At 42.2% G+C, this 21,193-nt stretch overlaps 1 protein-coding gene across 1 annotated transcript in view; it reads left to right on the forward strand.

Annotated features, from left to right (window-relative positions):
• Nucleotides 1-21,193, forward strand: part of c5 (complement component 5) — a 77,788-nt gene that overhangs the window by 18,728 nt on the left and 37,867 nt on the right. The window contains exons 12-25 of the mRNA XM_075467003.1: nucleotides 1,217-1,420; nucleotides 1,501-1,713; nucleotides 4,717-4,866; nucleotides 4,955-5,081; nucleotides 5,167-5,232; nucleotides 7,688-7,879; nucleotides 7,968-8,052; nucleotides 10,411-10,493; nucleotides 13,521-13,660; nucleotides 17,127-17,354; nucleotides 17,745-17,805; nucleotides 17,887-17,976; nucleotides 18,476-18,688; nucleotides 18,968-19,043. Coding sequence (XP_075323118.1) covers nucleotides 1,217-1,420; nucleotides 1,501-1,713; nucleotides 4,717-4,866; nucleotides 4,955-5,081; nucleotides 5,167-5,232; nucleotides 7,688-7,879; nucleotides 7,968-8,052; nucleotides 10,411-10,493; nucleotides 13,521-13,660; nucleotides 17,127-17,354; nucleotides 17,745-17,805; nucleotides 17,887-17,976; nucleotides 18,476-18,688; nucleotides 18,968-19,043 — 1,928 coding nt within the window. The remainder of the gene's footprint in view (nucleotides 1-1,216; nucleotides 1,421-1,500; nucleotides 1,714-4,716; nucleotides 4,867-4,954; nucleotides 5,082-5,166; nucleotides 5,233-7,687; nucleotides 7,880-7,967; nucleotides 8,053-10,410; nucleotides 10,494-13,520; nucleotides 13,661-17,126; nucleotides 17,355-17,744; nucleotides 17,806-17,886; nucleotides 17,977-18,475; nucleotides 18,689-18,967; nucleotides 19,044-21,193) is intronic.

Raw genomic sequence — 21,193 nt, forward strand, 5'->3', positions numbered from 1 at the left:
AAAGTAAATTTAGCTAACAGTAGGATTGGTATAACTATAACAGAGCAAAGTAAATTTAGCTAATAGTAGGATTGGTATAACTATAACAGAGCAAAAGTAAATTTAGCTAATAGTAGGATTGGTATAACTATAACAGAGCAAAAGTAAATTTAGCTAATAGTAGGATTGGTATAACTATAACAGAGCAAAAGTAAATTTAGCTCACAGTAGGATTGGTATAACTATAACAGGTCATTTGAGTAAACTAACAAAAACTAACAAACATGGATAAACTTTCCTCTAAGAGGAAGCATTTAAAAATATAGCTAATAACAGAACGGTTGATATAATGAATGATAACAAATCTTTACTATACTAAGTACAAAGCCGTTCGGTGGTCTATAAATCTAATGGGAGTTAATGGGAGCTAGGGGCTGAGAGGACATTAATCAGTTTCAAATCAAATCAAATTTATTTTTATAGCACATATACAAGTTAAACAGAAGAGGTCCAAGAATGGACTCCTGGGGGACTCCACAAGTCATGGCCACTCGCTCAGATTCATAGCTGCCAATTGTAACAAAATAACTCCAGCCTTCTAAATAGGACCTGAACCAGAAAGTCCAACCCAGTTTGATCCATATAAAGTGGTTCAGGTGGATTCAGTGTCATGAGATGAAATCAGATGAAATTACATGATAATTTAATGAAATGGAGGGAGATTAAATGGGATAAAGTGCTGTTTGATCAGGTGGATTAGTTAATATGAGATTAAATTAAACAGGATGAAATAGGAAGGGTTGAGGAAATAAAATGATATTATGAATAGAATTAGACGGGATGAGATAAACTGGGTTTAACTGGGAATATGTTAGATGAGATGTAAGATTATGTAAAATGAGTTTAGACCAGGCGGCAAAAAGTGAGATAGAGAGGACCGGTCCAGAGAGTCCAACCCAGTTTTCCAGCCTGTGCAACAGGATTCTGGGATCTACAGAATCAAACGCAGCGCTGAGGTCCAACAGAACACTGAGTTTGGTTACACTGAGACATCAGCACAGATCGGATGCTTCTGCCTCACTACATAGCCACACCTTCATCTTTTAATCTCACATCATAGCACATCCGTCTACCCGCTTTGTTCATTCCTTCAGTTTCACCGACGGTCTGCGGTCCTCTCATAGTTAACTAGTTATTTACCTGCTTTTCCTAACTCGTCTGGTTGTCGTTGACACAGTTTATGACGGCAGACACCAACCTCCCTCCGCTCAGCCAGGCCAGTCTCACGCTGGAGCCGGTGACGTATCACTCCCCGAACCAGCGGTACCTCTACATCAACACGCCGATGTTCGGCCGCGGCCTGGCGGCGGGGACCTTCGCCAACATCCAAGTGTCCTCCAACACCGCCTCCTACCTGAGCGTCAAAACCATCAACTATCTGGTGAGAAGACGGCGGGTGCACGTGGTCAGAGTTCGTCCTGTTTCCGTAGTTACCGATGACATCCCTGTGCTCCCCCTTAGGTGCTCTCCAAAGGGAAGGTCGTGACTTTTAAGAGTCAGCCGTTTGCCTCCAGCATTGACGGGACGCAGAACCTGAACTTCCCGGTGACATCCGACATGGTGCCGTCCATCAGGCTGCTGGTCTACTTTGTTCTGGATGGAGAGGGCGTGTCCGAGCTGGTGGCCGACTCCGTGTGGATGGACGTCAAAGACAAGTGTGTCAACGGACTCAACGTGGAACAAAGCATTCAGGTATGTCACCCATTCTGATCCGTTCTTTACCAACCCGGGCTTTCAGAAGCATTCCGGCAGGAAAAAGGCTCCTAACTCAAGGGGTGAACCAGTGTTGGGTCCAAATTAGCAAAGAAGCCGTTTTAAACTGGATCTTTAGGCACTTTGTTCCCAGCAGCCTGTCACAGAGAGACATCATTTGTTCCCATTTCTTTAGCTGCATCTATGAAAAACAGTAAAATGTACATATTAATGAAAAAAAGCCAAAAATTAGCAACACATAAATTCTTTTTACAAGAAAAAAAGGTTAAATTAAATATGTTACTGAAATAAATTTACAGATTAGTGAAAAAAAGCCAAAAATTAGCAACACATAAATTATTTTTACAAGGAAAAAAGGTTAAATTTGTACATTTGGAAGGAAAAAAGAACAAATTTATGTGAATTTTTACATTATTACAGGAAAAACGAGGATAGTGATTGAGATTAAAAAGTGAAAAGAAAGATTTTCACATTAAGACTGATGGTGAAACTTGTTTTGCTCACAACTCTGTTATGAACACATGAACGAGGCTTTGTGCCGATTCTCTGTGAGATGACATGGATGACGTGTCGCTGAGGTCGTCTCAGTCACTTACTGCAGGAAAATGTGCTCTTTAACCGAGTTCATTAACTTTTACGTTTACAAGCTTTTCGTCGGGTAACAGAAAGTTAAAGGGAAAAGGACGAGGGCCCAGGATGGAGCCCTGAGGAACTTTAAAGGATAAGACCGGTTTTTTGACATTGGGCCCTTGATTTCACATTATAACATGATGTTCTACTCACCCCTGCTTGTTGTTGAACATTTGGAGCTGTTCCGAAGATATTCGAGAGGCGTCTGGCTGCTCTCTTGAGATATTCGGCCATGAAACGGTTTCCTATGGGCAAGCTTATACAGGCACAAACTATGCTGTTTATAATTTATTAATTACTCTACACTAGCACTGATAACGTGGAGGTGCGTCGCTTACTTAAAAAAATCCGGGTTATTGTAATTTTGATTTTTTTGTCGTAAAGTGGGTGTTACTGACGTCTTCGTCGTGCTACTGCCACAGACAGCCCACAGACCTGCTGCCTATTTATTCATTCGGCTAAAATTCAAAATTACAGTAACCCGGATTTTTTTAAGTAAGCGACGCACCTCCACGTTATCAGTGCTAGTGTACAGTAATTAATAAATTATAAACAGCATAGTTTGTGCCTGTATAAGCTTGCCCATAGGAAACCGTTTCATGGCCGAATATCTCAAGAGAGCAGCCAGACGCCTCTCGAATATCTTCGGAACAGCTCCAAATTACCAACAACAAGCAGGGGTGAGTAGAACATCATGTTATAATGTGAAATCAAGGGCCCAATGTCAAAAAAACCGTCTTGTCCTTTAAGTTATCGTGTTTGGATTGGCTCAAAGACACATCGTTTGTTCCCGTTTCTTTAGCTGCATCTGTGAAAAACAGCTTCATAGTTTCAACTTTTTTGTACATTTACGTTAAAACTGCTTTCAGTTACCAAAAGAGTCAAATTAATATAAGAAATTCAGTTTAAAAAAAATCCTAATCCCCAAAAAATTAACATTATCACGTCTAAAAGTAGAAAAGTAGGAAAAAAACTGACAATAATAAGAATTATATGTTATTCAACATCAAGAAAAAGTCAATAAGATTCAATTTAAAGCTTAAAAAAGGAATATAAGATATAATCTAATGACTAATTATGGAACAATTAATATAAATGAAATGATTAAACTGTTTTATGCCACCAGAAATGAATAATCTAGAAGCTCTTTGTGGGTTTTAGACTGGAATTAAGATTTGTTCCCATTTCTTTAGCTGCATGTGTGAAAAACAGCAAAGATAACACAGTGTGACAGACAGAAAACAGGATTTCTGCAGCAACAAGGTGATTCCCATGGAAACATCTGCAGATATTCACTTTAAAGCTGCTCAGAACTGAACTAACTCTGGTTCTGCCTCAGATTCTGGGTTTATGTTCATGTTGGAACATGTTTCAGTGAATCTCTGCAGCTGTTACCATGGAAACATCTGCAGATATTCACTTTAAAGCTGCTCAGAACTGAACTAACTCTGGTTCTGCCTCAGATTCTGGGTTTATGTTCATGTTGGAACATGTTTCAGTGAATCTCTGCAGCTGTTACCATGGAAACGTCTGCAGATATTCACTTTAAAGCTGCTCAGAACTGAACTAACTCTGGTTCTGCCTCAGATTCTGGGTTTATGTTCATGTTGGAACATGTTTCAGTGAATCTCTGCAGCTGTTACCATGGAAACATCTGCAGATATTCACTTTAAAGCTGCTCAGAACTGAACTAACTCTGGTTCTGCCTCAGATTCTGGGTTTATGTTCATGTTGGAACATGTTTCAGTGAATCTCTGCAGCTGTTACTATGGAAACATCTGCAGATATTCACTTTAAAGCTGCTCAGAACTGAACTAACTCTGGTTCTGCCTCAGATTCTGGGTTTATGTTCATGTTGGAACATGTTTCAGTGAATCTCTGCAGCTGTTACCATGGAAACATCTGCAGATATTCACTTTAAAGCTGCTCAGAACTGAACTAACTCTGGTTCTGACTCAGATTCTGGGTTTATGTTCATGTTGGAACATGTTTCAGTGAATCTCTGCAGCTGTTACCATGGAAACATCTGCAGATATTCACTTTAAAGCTGCTCAGAACTGAACTAACTCTGGTTCTGCCTCAGATTCTGGGTTTATGTTCATGTTGGAACATGTTTCAGTGAATCTCTACAGCTGTTACCATGGAAACATAGAAATAAATGTAGTTAATTTTGTGCCACATTTAGAAATATTGAACCCTTGAGGTCTTTTTCATGAAAAAACATCCAAAAGGTTTTACTGAACTCGTCGACAGGGCCCAGATTCAGAAGTCTGAGTGAACTCGTGTTTGATTTAATGCATCTAAACCGAACAAAATGTGTGTTTTGTGTGTCAGGCCGATTCGTCTTTTCAGAAGAAGAGCTACAGGCCGCACGAGAACCTCAATCTGAACATCAAGGCCAATCAGGATGGCTACGTGGCCATGTCGGCAGTGGACTCTGCTGTTTTCACCCTGCGATCGAACTACAAGGACCCTGTTTCTATGGTAACGTTTAAAAAAAACACCCCGTTTACCCGTTTCGTCGTAAACGAGTTGCGTGCAGCTCTTTGACGTGATGTACGGTGGCCCGCAGGTCCTGCGTCACATCGAGAAGAGCGACCTGGGCTGCGGAGGAGGCGGCGGCAAAGACAACGCCGACGTCTTCCACCAGGCCGGCCTCACGTTCATGACCAACACCAACGCCCAACAAACAGTCCGCCGTACGTCCCTCAGTCGATCCGCAGACGGTAACACCGCCTGAATGTTGAAGGTTTTATTCACGCTGATGCATAAATGTGTGTGCAGAGGAGAAGTGTCAAGCAGTCGTACGAGCGAAGCGAGCTGTGACCGAAGAGGAGAAGAGAAACAAAGGTAAACTCCACCTGTCGAGCATCTGTTGGTCAGTCCATTTCCCAGACTGTTCAGCTCTGTCCACACGTTTATTCGTGTTCCATAAGGACTAGGGATGGGAATTAATAAGATTTTTACGATTCCATTTCCATTTTCGATTCTGCTTAACGATTCGGTTCTTTGTCGGTTCCCTTATCGATTCTCATTTGGAGAAAAAGGACAACAAACCGGTCGATCAGCATCAACTTTGTTTAGTTTAGAAGTAACACGAGTCATGACCTCACAAACCCAACAACGGTGAGGTCCACATTGGTCTATCATGGCCTGGGTAATTTAACTCTTCCTGCTCTGGTGAAAGGAGAAGCTGGAGGTAGAGGTGAACTGGGGGTAGTACCACCAGCCTCTGGCTCTGAGCCAGTCAGGCTCTGTCTCTCATGATTTCATCTAAATGTAATGCCTGAGAAGGCATTCATTTAACCTTAACCGTTACTAACAGCAGCTTTTACAATCAGGCAAATGGTGCTAACATGATAGGCAGTGTTTGTTAGTTAGTTAGTTACCTGCAGTGTTAGCCGAGGACATGCTAACGTTGCTAACGTTGCTGGGTTCAGATTCACCAACGTTAGTCCGGAGCGGATCGAAAACGCGACATTCATTCATAGTTATTGCATGTTGGTAGTATTTCCTCCCTTTGGTGAAATATTCACTTTGCAAGTTGCCCTGTTGCCGTCTTTTTTAGGGATGTGTAACCAAACTTTCGAGCGTTTGTACCACTTGGGCGCCATGTTTACTGTTGGCTGCTCGCTGCGCTGGACTCGCCACGCAACGCTGCGTGGTGACGTCATTCGCGCCCACTGGAAAGGGAATCGTTTGCAAAACGATTCCAAGGAATTGAAACACTGGGAACCGGTTCTCAACAAGAACCGGTTTTCGATTCCCATCCCTAAAAAGTACGTTTGGACTTTGATTGATTCGTTGGGTCAGTGCAGTCCATGCAACAACAAAAGTTATCACAGAAATGAAGCGATATATAAAACCTCTAAGGGGTAAACCATGACCCCAAACAGCTACAAAGGTCACACAAATGAGATAAGGGATGCTTTATGTTGTGTTTCATATTGGGCTGGGCGAGTAAACTCGATATTATTTAACGCTGATAAACGCAGGTTTTATTATTCATTTTATTTTGTAAAAGTCTGTTGCTCACAGGCTTTTATTTTTGTAAAAGTCTGTTGCTCACAGGCTTTTATTTTTGTAAAAGTCTGTTGCTCACATGCTTTTATTTTGTAAAAGTCTGTTGCTCACAGGCTTTTATTTTGTAAAAGTCTGTTGCTCACATGCTTTTATTTTGTAAAAGTCTGTCGCTCCAATCCTTTTATTTTGTAAAAGTCTGTCGCTCAGAGGCTTTTATTTTGTAAAAGTCTGTTGCTCACAGGCTTTTATTTTGTAAAAGTCTGTTGCTCACAGGCTTTTATTCTGTAAAAGTCTGTTGCTCACAGGCTTTTATTTTGTAAAAGTCTGTTGCTCACAGGCTTTTATTTTGTAAAAGTCTGTTGCTCACAGGCTTTTATTCTGTAAAAGTCTGTTGCTCACAGGCTTTTATTTTGTAAAAGTCTGTTGCTCACAGGCTTTTATTTTGTAAAAGTCTGTTGCTCACAGGCTTTTATTTTGTAAAAGTCTGTCGCTCACAGGCTTTTATTTTGTAAAAGTCTGTCGCTCACAGGCTTTTATTTTGTAAAAGTCTGTCGCTCACAGGCTTTTATTCTGTAAAAGTCTGTCGCTCACAGGCTTTTATTTTGTAAAAGTCTGTTGCTCACAGGCTTTTATTCTGTAAAAGTCTGTTGCTCACAGGCTTTTATTTTGTAAAAGTCTGTTGCTCACAGGCTTTTATTTTGTAAAAGTCTGCTGCTGTCTGCTGTGGAACAGGAAAAGAAAGTAATCGGCGGATCCACCAAACATGGAGAAGGGTACGGAACTTTTACTCGGCCATTTTCATGTTAAAGTTCTTCCAGACGGCGGAGTGGACAGAACCAAAGTCATCTGTAAACACTGCCAAGTTGAATTGTCTTCTCAGCGTAGTAGTTCCAGTCTAAAATATCACTTAAAGGCAAAACACACAACTGATAGCAGCAAGTCATTCAAGGAAACAGACAGTGGAGCGAGGCTTCTACATAAAAACTACAGAAAGATGCTGATGTTAAAAGTGTGTTTGCACAACAAATGTTATGGCACTTTCATTCATATGGCAGCACATTTAAAATAAAGCTAAATGCTAAAAGCTATACGCTACTTTTGGATTCATTTTTGGATTCTGCGTACAAATGCGATTAATCGTGATTAATCAGGGAAATCATGTGATTAATTAGATTAAACATTTTAATCGTTGCCCTGCCCTAGTTTCATAATTAACACTCTGTCACAGTAAGAGTTTCTTTCACTGACTCTAACTCGTAGTTTGACTCGTGTCTCTGCACAGCCAATACTTACGGCCAGGTGAAGACGTGCTGTGAGCAGGGGATGAGGTACATCCCAAAGAGCGTGACCTGTGAGCAGTTTGCCCGGCAGGCCTTCAGGAAATACCCTCGCTGCAGTGTGGCCTTCAAAGAGTGCTGCGAGTTCATCCAGAACGAGCTGGACCAGTCGGACAGACTCGTACTGGGACGCCACGGTCAGTCCGGATGAGTTACGGACTCCGGGTGGGTTTTAATGTGTGACCCCCGGGGGGATGAATCACCAGTTTGTTTGTCTTTGTTCAGACATGGGCGCAGACTTTGACCAGGCTCCTTCACGGGTGCGGAGCTACTTTCCAGAGAGCTGGTTGTGGGAGGTGCACAAGATCAGGTGAGTTCGGCTAAACACACCTCAGGGGGTGGTGTTTGAGATCCATCCATTCATCCAGTTACAATCCATCCATTCATCTGATTATTCATCCATTCATCCGATTATCCATCCATTCATGATTATTCATCCATTCAGCCACCAATCCATCCATTCATCTGATTATTCATCCATTCAGCCACCAATCCATCCATTCATCTGATTATTCATCCATTCAGCCAATTATTCAGCCATTCAGCCATCAATCCATCCATTCATCCAATTATTCATCCATTCATCCAATTATTCATCCATTCATCCAATTATTCATCCATTCAGCCATCAATCCATCCATTTATCTGATTATCCATCCATTTATCCATCAATCCATCCATTCATCTGATTATCCATTCATTTATCCATCAGTCCATCTATTCATCCAATTATTCATCCATTCATCCATCAATCCATCCATTCAACCAATTATTCATCCATTTAGCCATCAATCCATCAATTCATCTGATTATCCATCCATTCATCCATTAATCCATCCATTCATCTGATTATTCATCCATTCAGCAATCAATCAATCCATTCATCCAGTTATTCATCCATTCAGCCATCAATCCATCCATTCAACCATCAATCCATCCATCAATCCATCCATTCATCCAATTATTAATCCATTCAGCCAATTATTCATCCATTCAGACATCAATCCATCCATTTAGCCATCAATCCATCCATTCATCCAATTATTAATTCATTCAGCCAATTGTTCATCCATTCAGCCATCAATCCATCCATTCATCTGATTATTCATCCATTCAGCCATCAATCCATCCATTCATCTGATTATTCATCCATTCAGCCATCAATCCATCCATTCATCAAATTATTCATCCATTCAGCCATCAATCCATCCATTCATCTGATTATTCATCCATTCAGCCATCAATCCATCCATTCATCAAATTATTCATCCATTCAGCCATCAATCCATCCATTCATCTGATTATTCATCCATTCAGCCATCAATCCATCCATTCATCTGATTATTCATCCATTCAGCCATCAATCCATCCATTCATCAAATTATTCATCCATTCAGCCATCAATCCATCCATTCATCTGATTATTCATCCATTCAGCCATCAATCCATCCATTCATCCAATTATTCATCCATTCAACCATCAATCCATCCATTCAGACATCAATATATCCATGAATCCATCCATGAATCCATCCAATTATTCATCCATTCAGCCATCAATCCATCCATTCATCAAATTATTCATCCATTCAGCCATCAATCCATCCATTCATCTGATTATTCATCCATTCAGCCATCAATCCATCCATTCATCCAATTATTCATCCATTCAGCCATCAATCCATCCATTCATCTGATTATTCATCCATTCAGCCATCAATCCATCCATTCATCAAATTATTCATCCATTCAGCCATCAATCCATCCATTCATCTGATTATTCATCCATTCAGCCATCAATCCATCCATTCATCCAATTATTCATCCATTCAACCATCAATCCATCCATTCAGACATCAATATATCCATGAATCCATCCATGAATCCATCCAATTATTCATCCATTCAGCCATCAATCCATCCATTCATCAAATTATTCATCCATTCAGCCATCAATCCATCCATTCATCTGATTATTCATCCATTCAGCCATCAATCCATCCATTCATCCAATTATTCATCCATTCAGCCATCAATCCATCCATTCATCTGATTATTAATCCATTCAACCATCAATCCATCCATTAATCCAATTATTCATCCATTCAGTCATCAATCCATCAAATTATTCATCCATTCAGCCATCCATTTATCTGATTATTCATCCATTCATCCAACTGTTCATCCATTCAGCCATCAATCCATCCATTCATCTGATTATTCATCCATTCAGCCATCAATCCATCAAATTATTCATCCATTCAGCCACCCATTCATCTGATTATTCATCCATTCAGCCATCAATCCATCCATTCATCCAATTATTCATCCATTCAGCCATCAATCCATCCATTCATCCAATAATTCATCCATTCAACCATCAATCCATCCATCCATCCATCCATCCATCCATCCATCCATCATCCATCCATCCATCCATTCATCCATCCATCCATCCATCCATCCATCCATCCATCCATCCATCCATCCATCCATCCATTTCTATACAATCTGTAACATTTTCTATAACTAGATGAAGAGAATCCTCCAGAGCTCAGACTGTTTTGGGTTTATTCATCATATCACCAGCAAATCTAAAGTCATCTGTTGTGTTTAGAATGGATCCATAATCCGTAGTTCAGTCTCTTGTGTGTGTTTGTGTCTTCAGTTCGGGCGGTCTGCCGCTCAGCAGGCGTCTGCCGGACTCTTTGACCACCTGGGAGATTCAGACTGTCGGCATGTTCCCCGGCGGTGAGTCTCTCCTTTAACCCTCCTGTTGTCCTGTGGGTCAAAAGTGACCCACGACCATGATTTCCCAGGTTTATACAAATATAAAAGAACATCATCTGCAAATAAAGAAATAACATGGTTCTCCCCACCCACTACCATATTTAGCTGTAGAAAAAACACCTTAAACTTTTTCCAATATGAAATTTTATGACTTTTCCTAAAGGGACCCCATCATTAGAAAAAGTCATACTTTATTTTTGTTTATGTTTCCATGTGGGCTGTACACCACTAGGGCACAAAGATTGTCTTATGGGTCATTTTTGACCCGTGAATTATAAAAACATTGAAACACCAGAAAAAGGTTCACTGTTTTTTTCCCTTTCAATATAATTAATTGAGAAGTAATTACTTCACATTTATATAATAGCAATAATAAACCTTTATTATGTAAAAGAAAACTGAGAAAACAAGAAAACTGTTGGTCCAACTGACAGATGGTTTGTGGTAAAAAAAAAAAAATTTGGATTTAAAATTCAATCAATCAATCCATTCATCCAATTATTCATCCATTCATCCAATTATAATTTTTATCTGCACTCTTTGATTTTTAATTAATTAATGATTATTTTAATGGGTTTTTAATTTCTTTATTTTATTTTTTATTTCTTTTTAATGATTTTATTGCCTTCTTGTGATTTTATGTAGCTGTGAAGCACTTTGAATTGCCCTGTGTATGAATTGTGCTCTATAAATAAAATTGCCTTGCCTTGCCTTATTCATCCATTCAGCCATCAATCAATCCATTCATCTGATTATTCATCCATTCATCCGTCAAGCCATCCATTCAGCCATCCATTCATCCAATTATTCATATTTGACCCAAAGGGGACAAAGGGGAGTAAACAGAATGTTAAGACCACACAAAGGGTTAATTCCCCGTTCTTCTCCATCCTGCTCCTTCTCTCTTCCTCCATTTATCCTTTGATTTGACCTTCAGGTTTGTCCACTCTGTTGTATTGTGTGTCCACTCTGTTGTGTTGTGCGTCCACTCTGTTGTATTGTGTGTCCACTCTGTTGTGTTGTGCGTCCACTCTGTTGTATTGTGTTTCCACTCTGTTGTGTTTCCACTCTGTTGTGTTTCCACTCTGTTGTGTTGTGCGTCCACTCTGTTGTGTTGTGCGTCCACTCTGTTGTGTTGTGTGTCCACTCTGTTGTGTTGTGTGTCCACTCTGTTGTGTTGTGTGTCCACTCTGTTGTGTTGTGCGTCCACTCTGTTGTGTTGTGTGTCCACTCTGTTGTGTTGTGCGTCCACTCTGTTGTATTGTGTGTCCACTCTGTTGTGTTGTGCGTCCACTCTGTTGTATTGTGTTTCCACTCTGTTGTGTTGTGTGTCCACTCTGTTGTGTTGTGCGTCCACTCTGTTGTATTGTGTTTCCACTCTGTTGTGTTTCCACTCTGTTGTGTTTCCACTCTGTTGTGTTGTGCGTCCACTCTGTTGTGTTGTGTGTCCACTCTGTTGTGTTGTGTGTCCACTCTGTTGTGTTGTGTGTCCACTCTGTTGTGTTGTGCGTCCACTCTGTTGTGTTGTGTGTCCACTCTGTTGTGTTGTGCGTCCACTCTGTTGTGTTTCCACTCTGTTGTGTTGTGCGTCCACTCTGTTGTATTGTGTTTCCACTCTGTTGTGTTTCCACTCTGTTGTGTTTCCACTCTGTTGTGTTGTGCGTCCACTCTGTTGTGTTGTGTTTCCACTCTGTTGTGTTTCCACTCTGTTGTGTTTCCACTCTGTTGTGTTGTGTGTCCACTCTGTTGTGTTGTGTGTCCACTCTGTTGTGTTGTGTGTCCACTCTGTTGTGTTGTGTGTCCACTCTGTTGTGTTGTGTGTCCACTCTGTTGTGTTGTGCGTCCACTCTGTTGTGTTGTGTGTCCACTCTGTTGTGTTGTGCGTCCACTCTGTTGTGTTGTGTGTCCACTCTGTTGTATTGTGTGTCCACTCTGTTGTGTTGTGCGTCCACTCTGTTGTATTGTGCGTCCACTCTGTTGTATTGTGCGTCCACTCTGTTGTATTGTGTGTCCACTCTGTTGTGTTGTGCGTCCACTCTGTTGTGTTGTGTGTCCACTCTGTTGTGTTGTGCGTCCACTCTGTTGTGTTGTGTGTCCACTCTGTTGTATTGTGCGTCCACTCTGTTGTGTTGTGTGTCCACTCTGTTGTGTTGTGTGTCCACTCTGTTGTATTGTGTGTCCACTCTGTTGTGTTGTGCGTCCACTCTGTTGTGTTGTGCGTCCACTCTGTTGTGTTGTGTGTCCACTCTGTTGTGTTGTGCGTCCACTCTGTTGTGTTGTGTGTCCACTCTGTTGTGTTGTGTGTCCACTCTGTTGTATTGTGTGTCCACTCTGTTGTGTTGTGCGTCCACTCTGTTGTGTTGTGCGTCCACTCTGTTGTGTTGTGTGTCCACTCTGTTGTGTTGTGCGTCCACTCTGTTGTGTTGTGTGTCCACTCTGTTGTGTTGTGCGTCCACTCTGTTGTGTTGTGCGTCCACTCTGTTGTGTTGTGCGTCCACTCTGTTGTGTTGTGCGTCCACTCTGTTGTGTTGTGCGTCCACTCTGTTGTGTTGTGCGTCCACTCTGTTGTGTTGTGCGTCCACTCTGTTGTGTTGTGCGTCCACTCTGTTGTGTTGTGCGTCCACTCTGTTGTGTTGTGCGTCCACTCTGTTGTATTGTGCGTCCACTCTGTTGTGTTGTGCGTCCACTCTGTTGTATTGTGCGTCCACTCTGTTGTGTTGTGCGTCCACTCTGTTGTGTTGTGCGTCCACTCTGTTGTGTTGTGCGTCCACTCTGTTGTGTTGTGCGTCCACTCTGTTGTGTTGTGCGTCCACTCTGTTGTGTTGTGCGTCCACTCTGTTGTGTTGTGCGTCCACTCTGTCGTATTGTGCGTCCACAGGTATGTGTGTTTTGACCTTCAGGTGTGTCCACTCTGTCGTATTGTGCGTCCACAGGTATGTGTGTTTTGACCTTCAGGTGTGTCCACTCTGTCGTGTTGTGCGTCCACAGGTATGTGTGTGGCTGATCCGGTGAAGGTGTCGGTTAATCTGCCGCTCAGCGTGGACATCCCGCTGCCCTACCAGGTGGTCAGAGGAGAGCAGGTGCAGCTGCGGGGTTCTGTCTACAACCAGGATGCCAACACCATCAGGGTACGAACCGCACATCCAACTACATTTCCCATGATTCACTGCCATGTTACAGCTCTGCATCTTAGATGTCACCGGTTAATAAAAGATTACCAACAGGTTAACAGCAGATTAAAAACAGGTTAAAAACAGGTTAATAACAGGTTACCAACAGGTTAATAACAGGTTAGAGACAGGTTACCAACAGGTTAATAACAGGTTACCAACAGGTTAGAGACAGGTTACCAACAGGTTAATAACAGGTTACCAACAGGTTAGAGACAGGTTACCAACATGTTACCAACAGGTTAATAACAGGTTACCAACAGGTTAATAACAGGTTACCAACAGGTTACCAACAGGTTAGAGACAGGTTACCAACAGGTTAATAACAGGTTACCAACAGGTTAGAGACAGGTTACCAACAGGTTAATAACAGGTTACCAACAGGTTAGAGACAGGTTACCAACATGTTACCAACAGGTTAATAACAGGTTACCAACAGGTTAATAACAGGTTACCAACAGGTTACCAACAGGTTAATAACAGGTTAGAGACAGGTTACCAACAGGTTACCAACAGGTTAGAGACAGGTTACCAACAAGTTAATAACAGGTTACCAACAGGTTAATAACAGGTTACCAACAGGTTAATAACAGGTTACCAACAGGTTAATAACAGGTTAATAACAGCTTACAGACAGGTTACCAACAGGTTAATAACAGGTTACCAACAGGTTAGAGACAGGTTACCAACATGTTACCAACAGGTTAATAACAGGTTACCAACAGGTTACCAACAGGTTAATAACAGGTTAGAGACAGGTTACCAACAGGTTACCAACAGGTTAGAGACAGGTTACCAACAGGTTAATAACAGGTTACCAACAGGTTAATAACAGGTCAACAACAAGTCATCAACAGGTTACCAACAGGTTAATAACAGGTCAACAACAAGTCATCAACAAGTTACCAATGGGTTAATAACAGGTCAACAGGTTACCAACAGGTTAATAACAGGTTACCAGCAGGTCACTAACAGTTTAATAACAGGTCAACAGGTTACCAACAGGTTAATAACAGGTTACCAACAGGTTAATAACAGGTCAACAACAAGTCATCAACAAGTTACCAATGGGTTAATAACAGGTTACCAGCAGGTCACTAACAGTTTAATAACAGGTCAACAGGTTACCAACAGGTTAATAACAGGTTACAGACAGGTTACCAACAGGTTACCAACAGGTTAATAACAGGTTACAGACAGGTTACCAAAAGGTTACCAACAGGTTAATAATAGGTTACCAACAGGTTACCAACAGGTTAATAACAGGTCAACAACAAGTCATCAACAGGTTACCAACAGGTTAATAACAGGTTACCAACAGGTTACTAACAGGTTACCAACAGGTTAATAACAGGTTACCAACAGGTTACCAACAGGTTACCAACAGGTTAATAACAGGTCAACAACAAGTCATCAACAGGTTACCAACAGGTTAATAACAGGTCAACAGGTTACCAACAGGTTAATAACAGGTTACCAGCAGGTCACTAACAGTTTAATAACAGGTCAACAGGTTACCAACAGGTTAATAACAGGTTACAGACAGGTTACCAACAGGTTACCAACAGGTTAATAACAGGTTACAGACAGGTTACCAAAAGGTTACCAACAGGTTAATAATAGGTTACCAACAGGTTACCAACAGGTTAATAACAGGTCAACAACAAGTCATCAACAGGTTACCAACAGGTTAATAACAGGTTACCAACAGGTTAATAACAGGTTACCAACAGGTTACTAACAGGTTACCAACAGGTTAATAACAGGTTACCAACAGGTTACCAACAGGTTACCAACAGGTTAATAACAGGTCAACAACAAGTCATCAACAGGTTACCAACAGGTTAATAACAGGTCAACAGGTTACCAACAGGTTAATAACAGGTTACCAACAGGTTATCAACAGGTTACCAACAGGTTAATAACAGATTAATGACATGTTAATAACAGGTTACCAACAGGTCACTAACAGGTTACCAACAGGTCACTAACAGGTTACCAACAGGTTATCAACAGGTTACCAACAGGTTAGTAACAGATTAATAACATGTTAATAACAGGTTACCAACAGGTCACTAACAGGTTACCAACAGGTTAGTAACAGATTAATAACATGTTAATAACAGGTTACCAACAGGTCACTAACAGGTTACCAACAGGTTAGTAACAGATTAATAACATGTTAATAACAGGTTACCAACAGGTCACTAACAGGTTACCAACAGGTTAATGACAGATTAATAACATGTTAATAACAGGTTACCAACAGGTTACTAACAGGTTACCAACAGGTTAATAACAGGTCAACAACAAGTCATCAACAGGTTACCAACAGGTTAATAACAGGTCAACAGGTTACCAACAGGTTAATAACAGGTTACCAACAGGTTATCAACAGGTTACCAACAGGTTAATAACAGATTAATGACATGTTAATAACAGGTTACCAACAGGTCACTAACAGGTTACCAACAGGTTAGTAACAGATTAATAACATGTTAATAACAGGTTACCAACAGGTTAATAACAGGTTACCAACAGGTCACTAACAGGTTACCAACAGGTTAATAACAGGTTACCAACAGGTCACTAACAGGTTACCAACAGGTTAATAACAGATTAATAACATGTTAATAACAGATTACCAACAGGTCACTAACAGGTTACCAACAGGTTAATAACAGGTTACCAACAGGTCACTAACAGGTTACCAACAGGTTAATAACAGATTAATAACATGTTAATAACAGATTACCAACAGGTCACTAACAGGTTACCAACAGGCTAATAACAGGTTACCAACAGGTTAATAACAGGTTACCAACAGGTGACTAACAGGTTACCAACAGGTTAATAACAGGCTAATAACAGATTAATAACAGGTTACCAACAGGTTAATAACAGGTTACCAACAGGTCACTAACAGGTTACCAACAGGTTACCAACAGGTTAATAACAGGCTACCAATAGGTTAATAACAGATTAATAACATGTTAATAACAGATTACCAACAGGTCACTAACAGGTTACCAACAGGTCACTAACAGGTTACCAACAGGTCACTAACAGGTTACCAACAGGCTAATAACAGATTAATAACAGGTTGCCAACAGGTTAATAACAGGTTACCAACAGGTCACTAACAGGTTACCAACAGGTTAATAACAGGCTACCAACAGGTTAATAACAGATTAATAACATGTTAATAACAGATTACCAACAGGTCACTAACAGGTTACAAACAGGTTACCAACAGGTCACTAACAGGTTACCAACAGGTTAATAACAGATTAATAACATATTAATAACAGGTTAATAACAGATTAATAACAGATTAATAACATGTTAATAAAACAGGTTACATACAGGCTGATAACAACATGGAGGTTTTTATCACTTTTTGACTCTTGCTTTCCGCCCTCAGTACTGTGTGACGCTGACCGCCGGCCCGGACATCTGCCTGCTGCAGTCGGAGCCGGCGGGGGGGGATCTGCGGACCACCGGCTGCACCTACAGCCAGCTGGTGGCGGGCGGCGTGGCCCCGGTGACCTTCACCTTGCTGGGCCTGCAGCCCGGGGAACACACCCTGAGGTTCACCCTGAAAACGCCCTCAAGAGACGGGGACATCGTGGAGAAGACGCTGCGGGTGGTGGTACGTGCAAACTTTAAATTGTACGAGGAAACCAAAGTAAAACTTACTCTTCCCCCATATTTCATGTATTATGTTAATAAAATGTTTAATTTTACTTAAGAAGCTCGAGTTCTTACTGAATCTTAAAACTACTTAAGGTATAAATTATGACAGTTACTCTAATAGAGTTTACTTCACCAAAAAGTCACTTTTTTCAGTGCAGCAGTATGATGACACTTTTATTTTATTTTATTGGTTTCACTATTCTTTTATAGTTTTTATTTGTTTTTACTTCTTCTTCTCTTTATTTATTATAAAGCACTTTGGTACACCGTAATGATCGTCCGTAAAGGGCTGTATAAATAAAGTTAATTTACATTTGGTTGGGTCTCTAACTTGTTGTGTTTCCAGCCTGAAGGTGTGAAACAGGAAGAGAACGCCGGAGGGCGGCTGGACCCTCAGGGACTCTACGGTAAGCGTCAGGTCACGTGATGCTCTGCTCCACCTGTTCTGCTCCACCTGTTCAGAGGTTCTGAAGTTTTGCTGTTTGCAGGCACGGAGAAGCGGTCGGTGGTGCTGAAGAACAAGCTGCCGGAAAACATCGTTCCCAACTCGGGTTTGCAGAGAATGCTGACCATTAACGGTAAAGTCTCAGAACAGTTAGGAAAGATCCCAGTGAGAATAAATAAATAAAATAAATAATTTATATAGAATAAATAAAATATTTAAAATAAATAAAGAATAAACACCTGAAACGTAATATTAAATAATGAATCATCCCGGACCATATAAGAGAACGTCTTACCACAGTAAAGTCTCAGAACAGTTAGGAAAGGTCCCAGTGACAATAAATAAATAAAATAAATAATTAATAAAGAATGAATAAAATAAAATAAAATAAATAAATAAAGAATAAAATTTAAAATTAAAATATTTAAAATAAATAAAGAATAAACACCTGAAATGTAATATAAAATAATGAATTATCCCGGACCATATTAGAGGACGTCTTACCACAGTAAAGTCCTCGTTCCACTGTGCAGTACCCAAACCAACCACTACGCCAATATATGGCAGTCTTGCACCTCTTTTGCCATCATTTAAGAGGCACAAATCTGCTCTGTAACACATGTGTGAACCAGGTGAGCTTCCAGGCGAGGTGGTGACCGTGATCAGCAACCCCGAGGGCCTGAAAGAGATCCTAGATCTGCCAGCCGGGTCGGCGAAGGCGGCGCTGGAGACGCTGCTGCCCATCATCCAGGTGTACCTGTACCTGGAGACGTCCAGCAGCTGGGACATCCTGGGACCAGACGTCCAGAAGAACTCTGCCGATCTGAGGCGGAAGATCAGGGAAGGTGAGCAGAGAGAGCCAGAACCTGCTGGTGACGTAAAGAGTTAGCTAATGATTATGTTCAATGTTTTTTTCTTTTTTCTTTTTTATTATTATTATTATTTTTTTTAAATTTATTTATTTCTTTTTTTCTTTCTTTTTTTCTTTTTCTTTTTAATGATTTTATTGCCTTCTTGTGATTTTACGTAGCTGTGAAGCACTTTGAATTGCCTTGTGTACGAATTGTGCTATATATATAAAATTGCCTTGCCTCTTTGTTTACCGGCCGTGTGTGTGTCTGCAGGCCAGGTCGCCATCACGTCCTTCAGGAAAGGAGACGCCAGCTACAGCATGTGGATGAACAAAGAATCCAGCATTATGTGAGTCAGCACCCTGAACCCCTAAAACAGAACCCAGCATTATGTGAGTCAGCACTCTGAACCCCTAAAACAGAACCCAGCACCATGTGAGTCAGCACCCTGAACCCCTAAAACAGAACCCAGCACCATGTGAGTCAGCACCCTGAACCCCTAAAACAGAACCCAGCACCATGTGAGTCAGCACCCTGAACCCCTAAAACAGAACCCAGCACCCTGTGAGTCAGCACCCTGAACCCCTAAAACAGAACCCAGCACCCTGTGAGTCAGCACCCTGAACCCCTAAAACAGAACCCAGCACCATGTGAGTCAGCACCCTGAACCCCTAAAACAGAACCCAGCACCATGTGAGTCAGCACCCTGAACCCCTAAAACAGAACCCAGCACCATGTGAGTCAGCACTCTGAACCCCTAAAACAGAACCCAGCACCATGTGAGTCAGCACCCTGAACCCCTAAAACAGAACCCAACACCATGTGAGTCAGCACCCTGAACCCCTAAAACAGAACCCAGCACCATGTGAGTCAGCACCCTGAACCCCTAAAACAGAACCCAGCATTATGTGAGTCAGCACCCTGAACCCCTAAAACAGAACCCAGCACCCTGTGAGTCAGCACCCTGAACCCCTAAAACAGAACCCAGCACCCTGTGAGTCAGCACCCTGAACCCCTAAAACAGAACCCAGCACCATGTGAGTCAGCACTCTGAACCCCTAAAACAGAACCCAGCACCATGTGAGTCAGCACCCTGAACCCCTAAAACAGAACCCAGCACCATGTGAGTCAGCACTCTGAACCCCTAAAACAGAACCCAGCACCATGTGAGTCAGCACCCTGAACCCCTAAAACAGAACCCAGCACCATGTGAGTCAGCACTCTGAACCCCTAAAACAGAACCCAGCACCCTGTGAGTCAGCACCCTGAACCCCTAAAACAGAACCCAACACCATGTGAGTCAGCACCCTGAACCCCTAAAACAGAACCCAGCACCATGTGAGTCAGCACCCTGAACCCCTAAAACAGAACCCAGCACCCTGTGAGTCAGCACCCTGAACCCCTAAAACAGAACCCAGCACCCTGTGAGTCAGCACCCTGAACCCCTAAAACAGAACCCAGCACCCTGTGAGTCAGCACCCTGAACCCCTAAAACAGAACCCAGCACCCTGTGAGTCAGCACCCTGAACCCCTAAAACAGAATCCAGCACCATGTGAGTCAGCACTCTGAACCCCTAAAACAGAACCCAGCACCCTGTGAGTCAGCACTCTGAACCCCTAAAACAGAACCCAGCACCCTGTGAGTCAGCACCCTGAACCCCTAAAACAGAACCCAGCACCCTGTGAGTCAGCACCCTGAACCCCTAAAACAGAACCCAGCACCCTGTGAGTCAGCACCCTGAACCCCTAAAACAGAACCCAGCACCATGTGAGTCAGCACTCTGAACCCCTAAAACAGAACCCAGCACCATGTGAGTCAGCACCCTGAACCCCTAAAACAGAACCCAGCACCCTGTGAGTCAGCACCCTGAACCCCTAAAACAGAATCCAGCACCATGTGAGTCAGCACTCTGAACCCCTAAAACAGAACCCAGCACCCTGTGAGTCAGCACCCTGAACCCCTAAAACAGAACCCAGCACCCTGTGAGTCAGCACCCTGAACCCCTAAAACAGAACCCAGCACCCTGTGAGTCAGCACCCTGAACCCCTAAAACAGAACCCAGCACCCTGTGAGTCAGCACCCTGAACCCCTAAAACAGAACCCAGCACCATGTGAGTCAGCACCCTGAACCCCTAAAACAGAACCCAGCACCCTGTGAGTCAGCACCCTGAACCCCTAAAACAGAACCCAGCACCCTGTGAGTCAGCACCCTGAACCCCTAAAACAGAACCCAGCACCCTGTGAGTCAGCACCCTGAACCCCTAAAACAGAACCCAGCACCATGTGAGTCAGCACTCTGAACCCCTAAAACAGAACCCAGCACCATGTGAGTCAGCACCCTGAACCCCTAAAACAGAACCCAGCACCATGTGAGTCAGCACCCTGAACCCCTAAAACAGAACCCAGCACCCTGTGAGTCAGCACCCTGAACCCCTAAAACAGAACCCAGCACCATGTGAGTCAGCACCCTGAACCCCTAAAACAGAACCCAGCACCCT

The sequence above is a fragment of the Odontesthes bonariensis genome, chromosome 6, assembly GCF_027942865.1.
Source record: "Odontesthes bonariensis isolate fOdoBon6 chromosome 6, fOdoBon6.hap1, whole genome shotgun sequence".
Classification (NCBI taxonomy): Eukaryota; Metazoa; Chordata; class Actinopteri; order Atheriniformes; family Atherinopsidae; genus Odontesthes; species Odontesthes bonariensis.